General features: G+C 37.5%; 1 protein-coding gene across 1 annotated transcript; it reads right to left on the reverse strand.

Annotated features, from left to right (window-relative positions):
- Positions 1-1,239: 1,239 nt before the first annotated feature.
- Positions 1,240-10,459, reverse strand: LOC103026387 (uncharacterized). Its single transcript, XM_049470848.1, has 5 exons — positions 10,307-10,459; positions 8,404-8,463; positions 3,912-4,211; positions 1,946-2,256; positions 1,240-1,341 (listed from the first exon to the last, which is right to left on the reverse strand). Exons 2-5 carry the CDS (start codon positions 8,459-8,461, stop codon positions 1,240-1,242), a joined length of 771 nt encoding a protein of 256 aa, XP_049326805.1. The 5' UTR covers positions 8,462-8,463; positions 10,307-10,459.
- Between the last annotated feature and the right edge of the window lie 2,502 nt (positions 10,460-12,961).

Below are 12,961 nucleotides of genomic sequence, written 5' to 3' on the forward strand. Positions count from 1 at the left end.
TGACATATCCTCCACCCTTTGCTTACGCCCACTGGCTCTCCAGCCTGAAGAAAACACAGAAATACAGAACAAAAACACTGGATATCTCAGGTGGTTGCTATGATGTTGCTAAATGCTTGCTATAGTAAACAAGCTGCTGGTGCACCTTCCTTCACAGCATTAACAAGCGTTGGACATGTCCAGGTAGCTGCGCTGTTAAAATAGCAATCGGCCAAAAGTCAGAGTCTTAAACGGAATGATGAGCAAGAGACACTCTGATTGGTTTATTTCATGTTACGCCCAAAATTAAACACACCCATGATTTATTAAGAGAATTAGTACATTACTTTTTCGTGTTTCTAGACACGCAAGGTGTACTTTTCCCGACGTTACGATAGCAAAGACACGCCCTAAATCAAGCAGCATGGTGCCTTAATAATGGCTTGCCTATAGATCACTTAAATAGGGCCCTTAATGTTTTGGCTTCTACAGAACAAATTGCACTATTGTACAAACTGCACTCAAATGTAATGTAGAATAAATGAAAGCTATGGTGAGGAGGTAAAATATGAAGACAAAGGCATTGTGACTCCTGTTCATTCACTGTTTCTTTAGCAGTATTGAATGGAGCTCCATCATTCCAAAGAACAATACTCTCAGTACTCAATACTATAGTCCTCTATAGCCCAGGTTCATGTTTATCTCCTCCAGAGTTCAATTCTTCTGTGTGCATTTGCACATCTGCATAAGTCAGCAATGGGTGTAATTTTAAATAGCTGATTTATTGCATTTATCAGAAGAGATGTCCACAAATATTTGTACTTATTAATTCATACTGTCTTATACTGCCACATGAAATGAAAGCATAAAAAAACGTGACGAAAGCGTACCTTTAACACAATGACTGTCGCTGGACTCTGGACAAGTTTCTACAGAAAATAAATAAATAAATAAAAATAACACAATGAAATTAAATGAAAGAATTTCTACCCAAATCTATTTAATTGAAAAAGAACATGTAACCATAAGGTTCTGCTATGTGATAAATAATAAAAAGGTACAAGAGTTCAGATAATTGTAATTTAGTCTTTATTATTTATTAAGGGAAAAATCAAGAAATTGGTACAAATAAATGAAAAAACAGGCAATAATTTGATAACGATATTTATCATGATAATTTTCGACATTTCAATATATTTCCTAATTATGTAAGACCTTCATTAAGCTAGGTGAAAAATCTCTATTTTTTGCTGATTGGCTTCAGTCAGAAATGATTGATATGTCCAACACCTTTTGCTTACGCCCACTGGTTCTCCGACCTGCACTAGCGGGATTGCGACCTCTGGTGTTTAAACAATGCAACTGCATAACATTTCATAAACAGAACATACAGAATCATACATTCTCAAAATGCACACCGTACAAATTTTTCCCATTGCAATGCATCATGCGAAGATGCTTTGTTACACCCTTCATTTGACATCATCTACGGCGGAACCCAAATGTCATATATGTAGAACAAATTAAGTGTTTAGAGTAATTACACAATCATAAGATTGTATACAAGTGCTACAAGCCAGGGTTCCCTTTAAAGTGTAAATAAACCCCCTGATCTTAGCTGACTCCATCCTCAGCTCAATTTTGAAAAATGCAAAAAATGGCAGGGGTAGTTTGGGAGGGGCGCTGGGTGATGTATGGGTTTATGGGCAAGAGAAGGAAGATCTGATTGGACTGAGCAGTGTTTTTGATAGCAAGAGAGGGCACTGCAGAGGCAGAAATTACCACAAAAATATTTAAGCAGGACTGGTATGATTTATTTCTTCAAATAAACACATTTCAGCTATTAATAAAAAATATGGTTTAGTGTTTAGTGCCTCCTTAAGATACTTTTGAGTAGCCTAGCATAAAAAAATAATATATGATGTGTAACTGTCGCTAATAAATTCTTTTTTTTTTTTATGCGAACACAGTAAAATGATGGCCTACCATTGACAGTGACTGTGTACATCCCGATGGCCTCATCGTTCTTGATGTCCCATAAGATGTAAACGCCTCCATCCTGGTTCTTCACCTCTTTCAGCTGCAGTCTGGAGCCGACCGACACTCTCTGTTTATACAGTGGATTACACTGAGCTTTATGTCCCTCAATCCTGCAGAGACTGAAGGTGTTAGAACCACCATCATCAGTCCGGTTTAAGGTCACCTCAACATTATCTGGAACGGGCAGATCCAGGCTGAGAGACTGACCAGCCTGGACAGAAACCGGCAAACTGAAAGCTGCAGAGGAACAACAAGATTATCATTAGAGGATTGAACTTAAAATGTAGACCTGTCATGATAACTGTTTTTAATATGTACATTGTTATTATTTCAATAATAATTATTTAATTTTTAACCTACACTACGGGTCCAAAGTTTTGGAACACCAACATTTTTTCCCTTAATTTTTGCCATGTGCCGTATTTTTTGCACGATAAGGCACACCGTATTATAAGGAGCACTATCGATAAATGTCTATGTTCATACTCAAGGTGCACCAGATTATAAGGGGTGTTTCCCCTCTAATTCAGCAGGTCTTGCCGCTGGGTGATCTGTAAAGCTAAGCTAAGGTAAGTAAACAAAACTGTAATTCTTAAAAAAAAAAAAACTAGTGCTGGATGTTAATCCACACAGATTTCCCTCCTGAAAACTGTTTATTTGGGTGAGTAAAGTGTTCAATTTATTTTCAGTAAGCTTAGATTTTTCACTAAGACTGGAGCATTAGCATTAACGGCTAACCGTGTTCTGGTAAACCAGTGCTATATCAGCTAGTGGTTTGTCTCGCGTGGCTTGTTTCAACACGGTAAACATGCAGACTACAGTCTGATATATTCACCTCTAAACAGCCGAATGGCTAGCCCTTAGTGGCTAATGCTAATACTGCTGGAGAACTAAACTGAAAAGAGTACAAAATTTTGCAGTAAACTGCAAGGGTCTTCAAAGAAAGAGTCATTTTAGTATTTAAAAAAGGGGGCACTTTTTAGCAATTCATTGGTAAAACATCTTACAGCTGGTAAGTAGTAGTAAAAATAAACTAAATTTTGAAAATGTTTTTAAAAAGTCAATTTCCAATCTCTTTTTCTGCAGTAAATCGGTGGTGGAACAGATGGTGTTACTGCTGCTATTGTAGCATTTACACACTTACAGCACATTCACACTTTCACACATCATAATAACTAGAAAAATACAGAAACACAGAGAACTCTGTTAAAACTATTAAAAGTATAAGTTCTTTCTTTTCTTTAGAGAAATTACAGATGAAGTCAGAGAGCGGTGAGTACTGTTTCCTACACCTTCAAATAAAGACTCTTGGAAACTGGAGAAAAAAAACTGCTACAGGAAGATTCACGTCTGGCTGACCCACATGGAAACAGCAGCTTTAGCCTTTAGCTCAGATTAACATGATTAAGGACTGAGTCTCAGTTTCAGCAGAGAAAAGAAGAATTAGAGTTAGTCTGGCAGGAGAAGAACTGCAGGAATAAAGCAACTGATAAGATAAAAAAAAGAAAAAGCATCTTATAATGGCCATACAGTACTGCAGATACTGGACTACTAAATAATTTTTATCGTTATTGTGTTTACATGAGTTTGTGTCTGAGTTTCTGAGAAGATCCCATTACTGTGATTGAGCTGGTGAGTAGGTTTTATTCATAAACAGTGTTTTTAAGGGTATAGCTTGATTAAACAGCATAAAAGACTACAGCAGCAGTAAATCTGCACCATGTAAGTGTATTAAAAGACTGGTTAAAAATAACATAATGTGCTAAAATAAACACATTCAATTATCATAAAAAATCAATAATTTTATTAATGCTACAGACCTCATTAAAATGAAAATGATTTTTTTTTAAATTAGAGTATAATCCAGAATATAAACAGGTTTGGAGACTCACGGTCAATTCGGAGACTCACTGCACAGATGTCTTCACCATCGCACCGACATGTGTACCACATCCTCTTCCTGAAATCAGCTTCAGTGATAGTAAGGGACAGATCTCCCTTTAGGTACTGATCATGGGACATCTGAAAACCTTCTGTTGACTGGCACGATGTCTGGTCACACCGAGCCACGCCGTCATACTGATTAACCCATGTGACCAAACCCGTGCATTTCTGGTAGCAGGGAAGAGTAGCAGCCTCGTGCAGCTTCACCATTGTAGACCTGAAGCTGAATTCTGAAGCTGCAAAACACCCTGGAGACACAGAAAAGACCTTTAAATCAGATGTGTTTCCAATTAAAACATATTAAAAAAATTATATTTATGTCACGGCTACGCAGATCTCAGACACGTGCAGATACAATAAAACAGGATTATTGACAAAATGCGCAGTACAAATGGGTAGTCAAAACGAGCAGGGTCAAAACCAGAGAACAGCAGCAAGAGAGAGAGAACATACCATAAACTAGAAACAGTCCGAGGGTCATACACAGGCAAGAAGGTATCAGAGGGCGGGCACGAAACAGGGCCGAAAAACAAAACAAGGTCATACACGAAAGGAAATCGCAGGCAAGGAAATAAACGCGTCGTTGAGAGAATAAACTGACAGTATTCAGCACTGTGTGTGTGTGTGGAGAAGGTCCAATTATACTTGGAACCACAGGTGAAATCAATATTCCGGTGAATGACTCCCTGGGGGTGCTGTGTGCAGTGTCATGTGATCATGAGAGTCAGTGTGTGGTGCATCCTGGGTATCGTAGTCCAGAGAGTTGAGATCGCAGGTAGAGCTGAGTGTGGGAGAGACAGGAGCACTTTCAGCAACAGGCGTGACAATTTACAATAACAATAATAATATTAGCGTTTACACCCGACATGCTTATTTTTTTTAGTTTTACATTGGCATTATTGTTGTTGGCACCATTCATTTTTTGTTGTTTTTTTTCCAGAAAAGAGGGCATGAGGGACATGTGGGTGTCTGCTGTTGGACGTTAGGATGTTTTAAATGGGGGGCTTAAAGGGATAGTTCGGTATTTTTGACATGAGTCTGTATGGCATCATCATAACCAGTGTCGTGCATCCACACTGACTTACCCCCCACAGCGTCCTGTGAGCCGAGTTCTTGTCCAGTTTAGGTCAAAGCGAAAGTAGTCCAGCATGTTTGCTGGGGTCAGGAAAATAACTCCTTTTTCTTCCCAAAGCAGTACGTGTTCAAAAGCGTGATTTATTTACATCACAAAAAACTAATCCTGCAAAAGTCACGCCTCGTAAATCACTTGGGTCCTACTTTCTCTCATTTCGTATCAGTGCGCGTCATTCTGACAGCGAGCTGCGCACGCGTCAACTTGTTCTGTGTTTTGGCAGTGCTTAGCAGCTGTGTTCAGACTAGCAACGCAAATGAGCTAACTTTAGGGAGAAGTCTATTGGCTTTTATAAGCTTTGTAAACACATATATATATATATATATATAGCTAGGTGTGTGTGTGTGTGTGTGTGTGTGTGTGTGTGTGTTAAAATGGTGCGGACTTGTGACTATCCAGGCTGTAGCAACAAAGATGTGGCTGATTCTCGGCAGAGTTTTCATCGTTTTCCTGTGACTGATGTTGCTCTGAGGAAACTTTGGGTACTAGCGCTGGGCATCCATGTGGACACAAAAGTGGAAAAAATAAAAAAGCTTCGTGTTTGCAGCGCACTTCAGCGATGATGACTTTTTATCCACATGTCCTGGACAACGACAGATGAAGAAACGGATTCTGAAGAAATCTGCTGTCCCTGCACCCCAGGTAAATAAAACTGTAGCCTACCAATGTTCTCAACAGCATTCGCTCATAGCGTAAAGGTTTCATCTTCCACCACTTCTCTGTCCACCCTCTCTCTTTCTGCCCGATCTAATTCCATTTGGCGAAGTTCAACATCTGTATACTCGGGTTCATAAAGATATCCCCGTGGCTCTGAGCGGTGATCAATGTTTTCCTCGTCACTCTCGTAGTCAGACATGTTCTCGAGGCGAGAAGTAAACAAAGCGACCCAAACACGTAGGTTAGCTGTCAGGTTGCAGCGCTGCGCGAATTGATATGGAACGAGAGAAAGTGATTTACGAGGCGTGACTTTTGCAGGGTTAGTTTTTTGTGATGTAAATAAATCACTCTTTTGAACACGTACTGCTTTGGGAAGAAAAAGGAGTTATTTTCCTGACCCCAGCAAACATGCCGGACTACTTTCGCTTTGACCTAAACTGGACAAGAACTCGGCTCACAGGACGCTGTGGGGGGTAAGTCAGTGTGGATGCACGACACTGGTTATGATGATGCCATACAGACTCATGTCAAAAATACCGAACTATCCCTTTAAGGTAAGTTTTAAGCGGTAAAAGCGTAGCATCCCCTATGCAAATGTAATTGTAACATTGTAATTTTAATGCATGCACATATATGAGATTGTCATATATGAAATATATGGCCATGTAAAGTAAAAGCATACATGTTTATATACGTGCAAACTATACATGAAACCTATTAGAAATCTCAATAATCTCATATAATGAAACTTATATGGAATATGGAAATAAATTATATTTTTTGTTAAGTGCTCCGGTGCTTCTTTTTCTGCCTGTTTCAATTAGGTTGAGGAGTGGGAGTGGAACAACAACAGAATTTCGGCTCTTACTTATGAATATTTATGACATGCAAACACTCCCTCCACTGCTGTGCAGTGAGTGGTTGCAAGCTGAGGTGGGTGTGGCAATTAATCATAGTATACACTCTAAAAAACAGAGGTACGATATGAGTACTTTTTTGTACTCAAGGGTACACTCTTCATAATTGTACCCTCAAAGGTACAATATTGTTCTTTACAGGGTCAGATTTGTTCCCTCTGAAGTACAAAGTCATTCCTAACAGCAATAAGTACAAAATTGTACCATTTAACCAGACAAAAGGTACATTCAGTATTCTGTATCACTCTACCAATAAACAATATATATTTTAATTGCACATTTTTTATTTAAAAGCCAGACAATTTTGGATCATCAAGTTCTTGACACATATTCAGTTGATGATAATGTTTATAATGTTTATAATCTTTATTGGCACAAAAACCATGGGTACAAAAAAGGACTTTCACTGAAAGGTACTTTTTTGTACCTCAATATAAGGTACAGCCCCAGCGACAAGCTTTGTACTCTTTTAGGTACAAATCTGTACTTATATTTCTTAGAGTGTACAGGTAGACCTCAGTCTGGGAGATTTTCCTGATTCAGTCGTTTTTCAGGCAATGAGGGTGTATGCAAGTCAGAGTAACCTACTGTATTTCAAAAAGAGTTGTTGTGTAATAGTTATGTACTAATTATAAGACATTTAGGGCCCTATTTTACACTCTGCATAAGGTGCAGTGTGATGCTCATTGCTATCTTACAACCCGCTAACAGTCTATTTTCACTCCTTCTGCCTAAATAGCAACAGTGCTTCTGAATATATCTACACCAATAGACATGGTGATCTGAAAATGAACAAAAAAACACAGGAGCTCCACTGACTGAATACAACCTAGACAGACACCAACAGTCAGACGTTCATCGCTATCTCGGTAACACAGGCGCTGTGCCGAGCTGAGCGTACACCCCCACTTATTACACACACATGAACACACAGCAGCACAAACCCAACTTTTACATCAACAATAAACAGAATAGTAAATAAAATAACATTGCTGTTCCCGTAAATGAGCTGCTGGAGCTCCTTCACAGCGTCAACCAGCAGCTCAGTTTCCTCTGCTGAGAAGAGTTTGTTGAACACGTCCAGGTAGCTGCACCGTTAAAATAGCAATCCACCAAAGTCAGAGCTCACCTGATCTACTCTTAAAGAGAATGATGAGCAAGAGACACTCTGATTGGTTTATTTCACGTTACACCCAAAATTAACCACACCCATGATTAATTAAGAGAATTAGCTCATGACTTTTGTGAGTTTTGGGCCGTGCAAGGTGTACTTTTCCCATCCTTACGTTATTTTTGAATCTCAAAGTCAATAAACTCTTTTTTACTGAATGTTTCTGGTGGACCAAAGTACGGTATTTAACCTCCTAAGGGTTAATTGCAACTGTTAATTGCTAATAGCTACTGTTTTAGCTTACATACTTCAGTCCATGTTTAAATGTACATGTATTCAGTATTAAGAGATTATTAACCCCCTCCTCATGGTTTGAGGGGAATGTGTGATTGTTCACCATGCAGTTAGAAAAACGATAATGGATGTACTCATACACTGGCTCCTTTTACATGCTAGCTACACTGGAAAACATGAGAAGCTTCACTGCCAATTTGCCTGATAAGCAACATTTGAGCTGCAGCTCAGGAAGAGATTTGTTACTACTGGAGTAAATTACATAATATCTTAATATTGTGTAAATTTCTTTGTGTGCATGTTGTAGTTATAGTTATATGTGGACTTACAGAACGAGAAGAGTAGACATTTCACACTGAAGACCACAGGAATCTTCAGGTTCCCCATGCCTGTGAAGGACACAAATACAATCAGTCAGATTCAGTTTAGAAAAGTTCCTAATGTCTTAGTTTAAGTTTTTGGTCCCTTTCTTACACTTTCTTTTGGTCTGTCACAATGTTCATTACTATCTTACACCCTGCCAACAGTCTATTATTTTCATGCCTTCCATCTGCATAATTTAAATAGCAGCAGAGCTTCTGAATATATCTACACTGATGGGCGTGGTGGTCTGGAGTTGTGTTCAGGTAAATGTCTGGCATATTGCTATCTTGGCAACAGAAAACACAGGTGCTCCACTGACTGTTCATTGCTATCTCAGTAATGCTTGAAAAACCCTACTTGTTACACACACACATGAATACACAGAAGTGCACAAACCCAACTTTTACATCAACAATAATCAGAATACTAAATAAAATAACATTGCTTTTTCGACGGAACTTGGGGTCAAATTGGTGGCATAATTAATTTGCATAAAAAAATGATAACTGTCACACAGGAAGGATGAGAAGATGGACGTAAATTCAGAAATGTAAATATAAAGAAACAAGATAAACAAAAGCAAAACAGAAAACAAACCCTGAAAAAGGCAAAATACCCAAAAAACTAAACTGGAAAACTAAGACTATGAGCAAAATGCAATTAAAACTAAGAAAACAGTAATACTTAAATCAAACAACAAACCTGCAGCATACATGGCAAAGTAGCACGGCAAAAGACTCCACACAAAACACTGAAACAGAGGGGCTTAAATACACCAAGAGGGTGAGGAACACCTGGGACCGGTAAACGAGGGGGCGGAGTTACAAACAAGACACAAGGTGACAACACTAGTGACTAGGGCCGGGCTAGGGCGGGGACAGGACCATGTGCTTGCAGAGCACATGGGGTAGGAAAACAAAACAAAGAAAACAGCAACAAAGAAGCAGGATAAGAACTGAAAAATTCAAGACACAAAAGGCTAAAAGTGTTATAATAACATGTTACTGATTCCAAATTAATCACACTTCTATATATACAGCTCTGTAAGAAAATAAGAGAGCACTTAAAAATTATGAGTTTCTTTAATTTTACTAAATTGAAAACCTCTGTAATATAATCAAGAGGAAGATGGATGATCACAAACCATCAAACCAAACTGAACTGCTTGAATTGTTGCACCAGGAGTAAAGCAGCATAAAGTTATCCAAAAGCAGTGTGTAAGACTGGTGGAGGAGAACATGATGTCAAGATGCATGAAAACTGGGATAAAAAAAATAATAATAATAAATATACAAATAAAGGTCATTCCAAACTGCTTTTGTATTTTTATAATAAAATAAAAATAATTGTTGTATTAATTATGATTCTTTTCCAATTACACTTTTGTGCAACGACAGTGAATCCAGGTTTTGAAATGCACATAAAACCCAAACAACTGATTTATTATTTAAAAAACGCAATAAATAATTAGTGATAAGTAGGTAAGCTCATACGCGTGTAGGTACGCGCATGCGCAGTGCCTTTAGGAAGCACGTTTTGATGGGGAGCATAACTCGACAGAACACCGGCTGATACAGCAGGAAGCAGGCTGTGTGGCGACTTATTATGTATAGCTATGTTCATAGGTACCACAGTTCGATGGAGCGCCTTAGTTAATAAACTCTTGAAAACTTCGACTTTGATGATAAAAAGTGACTTTTTACAGATTAAAGAGAATATAAGAGCTTTATAAACGAGCACAGCTGTATAAACAGAGCAGTTTTGGCTGTTTCAAAACAAAAAAGAACCGTAAAAACGTCCCATAAACCGGAAGTTCTACGGAAACAAAACATCCACCTTTGTATCCAATAAAACGCTAAAATAACTTACTTTACTCCACAAAAAGAGTGATACTATAGTAAATCCAGTCTCTCCCAGGTCTTCTGCTCTCTACCGCTCCCCTAATCACCTCTAACAATCGATTAATGTCGAGTATCTGTGGACAGATCGATTTCTTTTGCAGAGAAAAGAACCGTCTTCATTTATATATTTATTTATGTATTTATTTATTTCATTCATTCATAATGCCAGAGGGGGCAGTGCAGGATTACATTTCTCATTAAGGGTCAGTATTAGTATAATATGTATTTTGTGTTGTATTTGCAGCATACAGTTTAAATGTAAAATAAACATATTACTAATAATATAATTTTAATTAATATTTACCCTGATTGAACATTATTACACATATAGAGGAATATTAACCTTCACTTTACGGAACTTTTAGACATTATAAATAGTTGTCTTTGATGTGGGTGCCCTGACTATTAATAAATATTGAATAAATCTTGTTTGTTGTATTTGTTGTTGTTGTTACATTAAAGCAATACATCTTTTAATATCAAATGATAGAAAAAACAATCTTTAAACCGTAACACTGATTTAAAAAAATAATAACTGCAAAAATGATTCTGACAGCATTAAGACCTTAAATCCTATATTATCCCATACAAGACACGTTTCGATGAAAACAGTAACAGTATATTTTAAATTCATATTTCATATTTCAAGAAATTGCTTTGGATGCTGATTATTCATTATAAAATGCTCTCAATTCTAACAATCTTTGATGCACTTTGTGATTCTAATAATTTTGTAAATGTAATTATTAATTAGTAAAATAATTAGTACAATTTAAATTATAATTACATTAGATTAAATAAATATAAAAAAAATAAAATAGAAATGAGTAGATTAATGATAAATTATTTAAATAAATTGATGCACTCTTCTTTCTTGCATTCTTTGTATACTAGTGAGAATCTGCACCCAAGTTTTTTACTTACATGTACACTTGTACTCTGTGATGTAACAATAAAAAATCTTGATTCTAATAGTTTTGTAATTATATTGTTAATGAGTAAATTAATTAAAAAAAATGTAAGTTAATCATAAATGAGTCTAATAATTTGATGCACTTCGGGATTCTAATAATTCTCAATGCATTTTGGATGCCGATAATTTATTATACTGTGCTCTTCTAGACTAATTTTGCTCCCTCTGGGTGCCGGAAAAGTGTTCTGTCGAGTTATGCTACCTTGTCAAACCGTGCTACCCTAGTGTATATTTAACTTTAAGAATGCAAATCATATTAGAGCATATTAGAGTGGAAATCTATGTAGTAAATCTTTAGAGAGAAATAAATCACTGTATCATTGTAGAGCTACGGCATTAAGAGGTCATTACAAATTACTTTTGTATTTTTATTGTATTTTTAATTTTCATTTGCACTTGTGTGTAATGACACAAGTGTAATGAGTCCAGATTGTGTAAGGCACAAAACAAAGACAGAAAAAAAGATTTATTACAAAAAACATGTACAAAAAAACATGCAAACTAAATAGTCATAAGTTGGATCTCCTTACTCTTACCTTCAAGTCCAAAACTTTTTCCTGGAGACTTCTGTTTTTACCTTCCAGGGATTGTACTTTAGTTTGCGGGGTGGTGACATTATCTTTGGTAGAAGAAATCCTTGCTTCAGCCTGTGTTACTCGTTCGGTACAATTCGTAATGAGAGGGGGCTTAATCCTTAAACAGCAACTGGCAACAAGAAGTGACACCCACTGGCGTCTGACATTTAGGAGTGGCACTGGCTACGAACGCTACTGGCCAGCGGCGCTCGCTAGCGGCATCTGCCATTCAGAAACGGATACATGCCGGACAGATTAATTTGAGGACTTTCAGGAATGTATCGTTCACAGCTTTGTTGGTAGTTGCATTTATTGTTTAAAACGAGCAGTTTACACGTTTTGGGCTATTTTGGACGTGCTTGTGGTAGCTTGATTGCAAAGTACTCAAATTAATATGTACGATTGTGTATGGCTGTGTGCAAAGCCAATAGTTTAGTCACAGGAGCTGTGGCAAGGGTCTTTGCTAAGCGGCATGTATCCGTTTCTGAACGGCAGATGCCGCTAGCGAGCACTGCTGGCCAGTAGCGTTTTTGGCCATTGCCACTCCTCAATGGCAGGTGCCAGTGGCTGTCACTTCCTGTTGCCAGTTGCTGTTTGAGGATCGAACCTTTACTGATCGTAATGTCTTTCTTCACTTTTTTGTGCGAACAACTGCTAAAATATGCCATCAAATCTTTAGCAAAACTAACGACTTCATCTTGTCAAAATCTGCCAATATGGTGTCAAATATTTTCTTCTGTAACCACAGGGCTTTCTGTCCACCTTGCTGTGCCTTTGGGTGCCTGGCTAGCGTTAGCTTTTTGCTTAGCATCCATAGCTTTGCTGCTATCTGTACAGTTAGGATTGTTGCTCGATATTGCACAGAGTTTGTTTGCAGCATTGGCTTGATTTATTTTGTGAAGTTGGCTTTCCCCCACATTTTTCTAGAATTGGGATGAACCACAGTCAACAAAACACATTTAAAGTAACCCTGTCAAACCTGATGTTAATGAATACCTGTGGTTTACAAATTGGTTTCTTTTTATATTTCTTTTTTGCAATTTATGTAATATTACCATAATCCAGTCCCATGAGT

Source organism: Astyanax mexicanus, chromosome 22, assembly GCF_023375975.1.
Source record: "Astyanax mexicanus isolate ESR-SI-001 chromosome 22, AstMex3_surface, whole genome shotgun sequence".
Taxonomy (NCBI): domain Eukaryota; kingdom Metazoa; phylum Chordata; class Actinopteri; order Characiformes; family Acestrorhamphidae; genus Astyanax; species Astyanax mexicanus.

What these genes read in the sequence shown, in the direction of transcription:
- LOC103026387 (XM_049470848.1), bottom strand. Translation starts at nt 8,461, where the DNA reads ATGGGGAACCTGAAGATTCCTGTGGTCTTCAGTGTGAAATGTCTACTC. An exon ending in AGTGAGTCTCCGAATTGACC is followed by an intron (nt 2,257 to 3,911) that starts GTGAGTCTCCAA and finishes GTTCCTCTGCAG; the next exon opens with CTTTCAGTTTGCCGGTTTCT. An exon ending in GTAGGCCATCATTTTACTGT is followed by an intron (nt 1,342 to 1,945) that starts GTTCGCATAAAA and finishes AATGTTATGCAG; the next exon opens with TTGCATTGTTTAAACACCAG.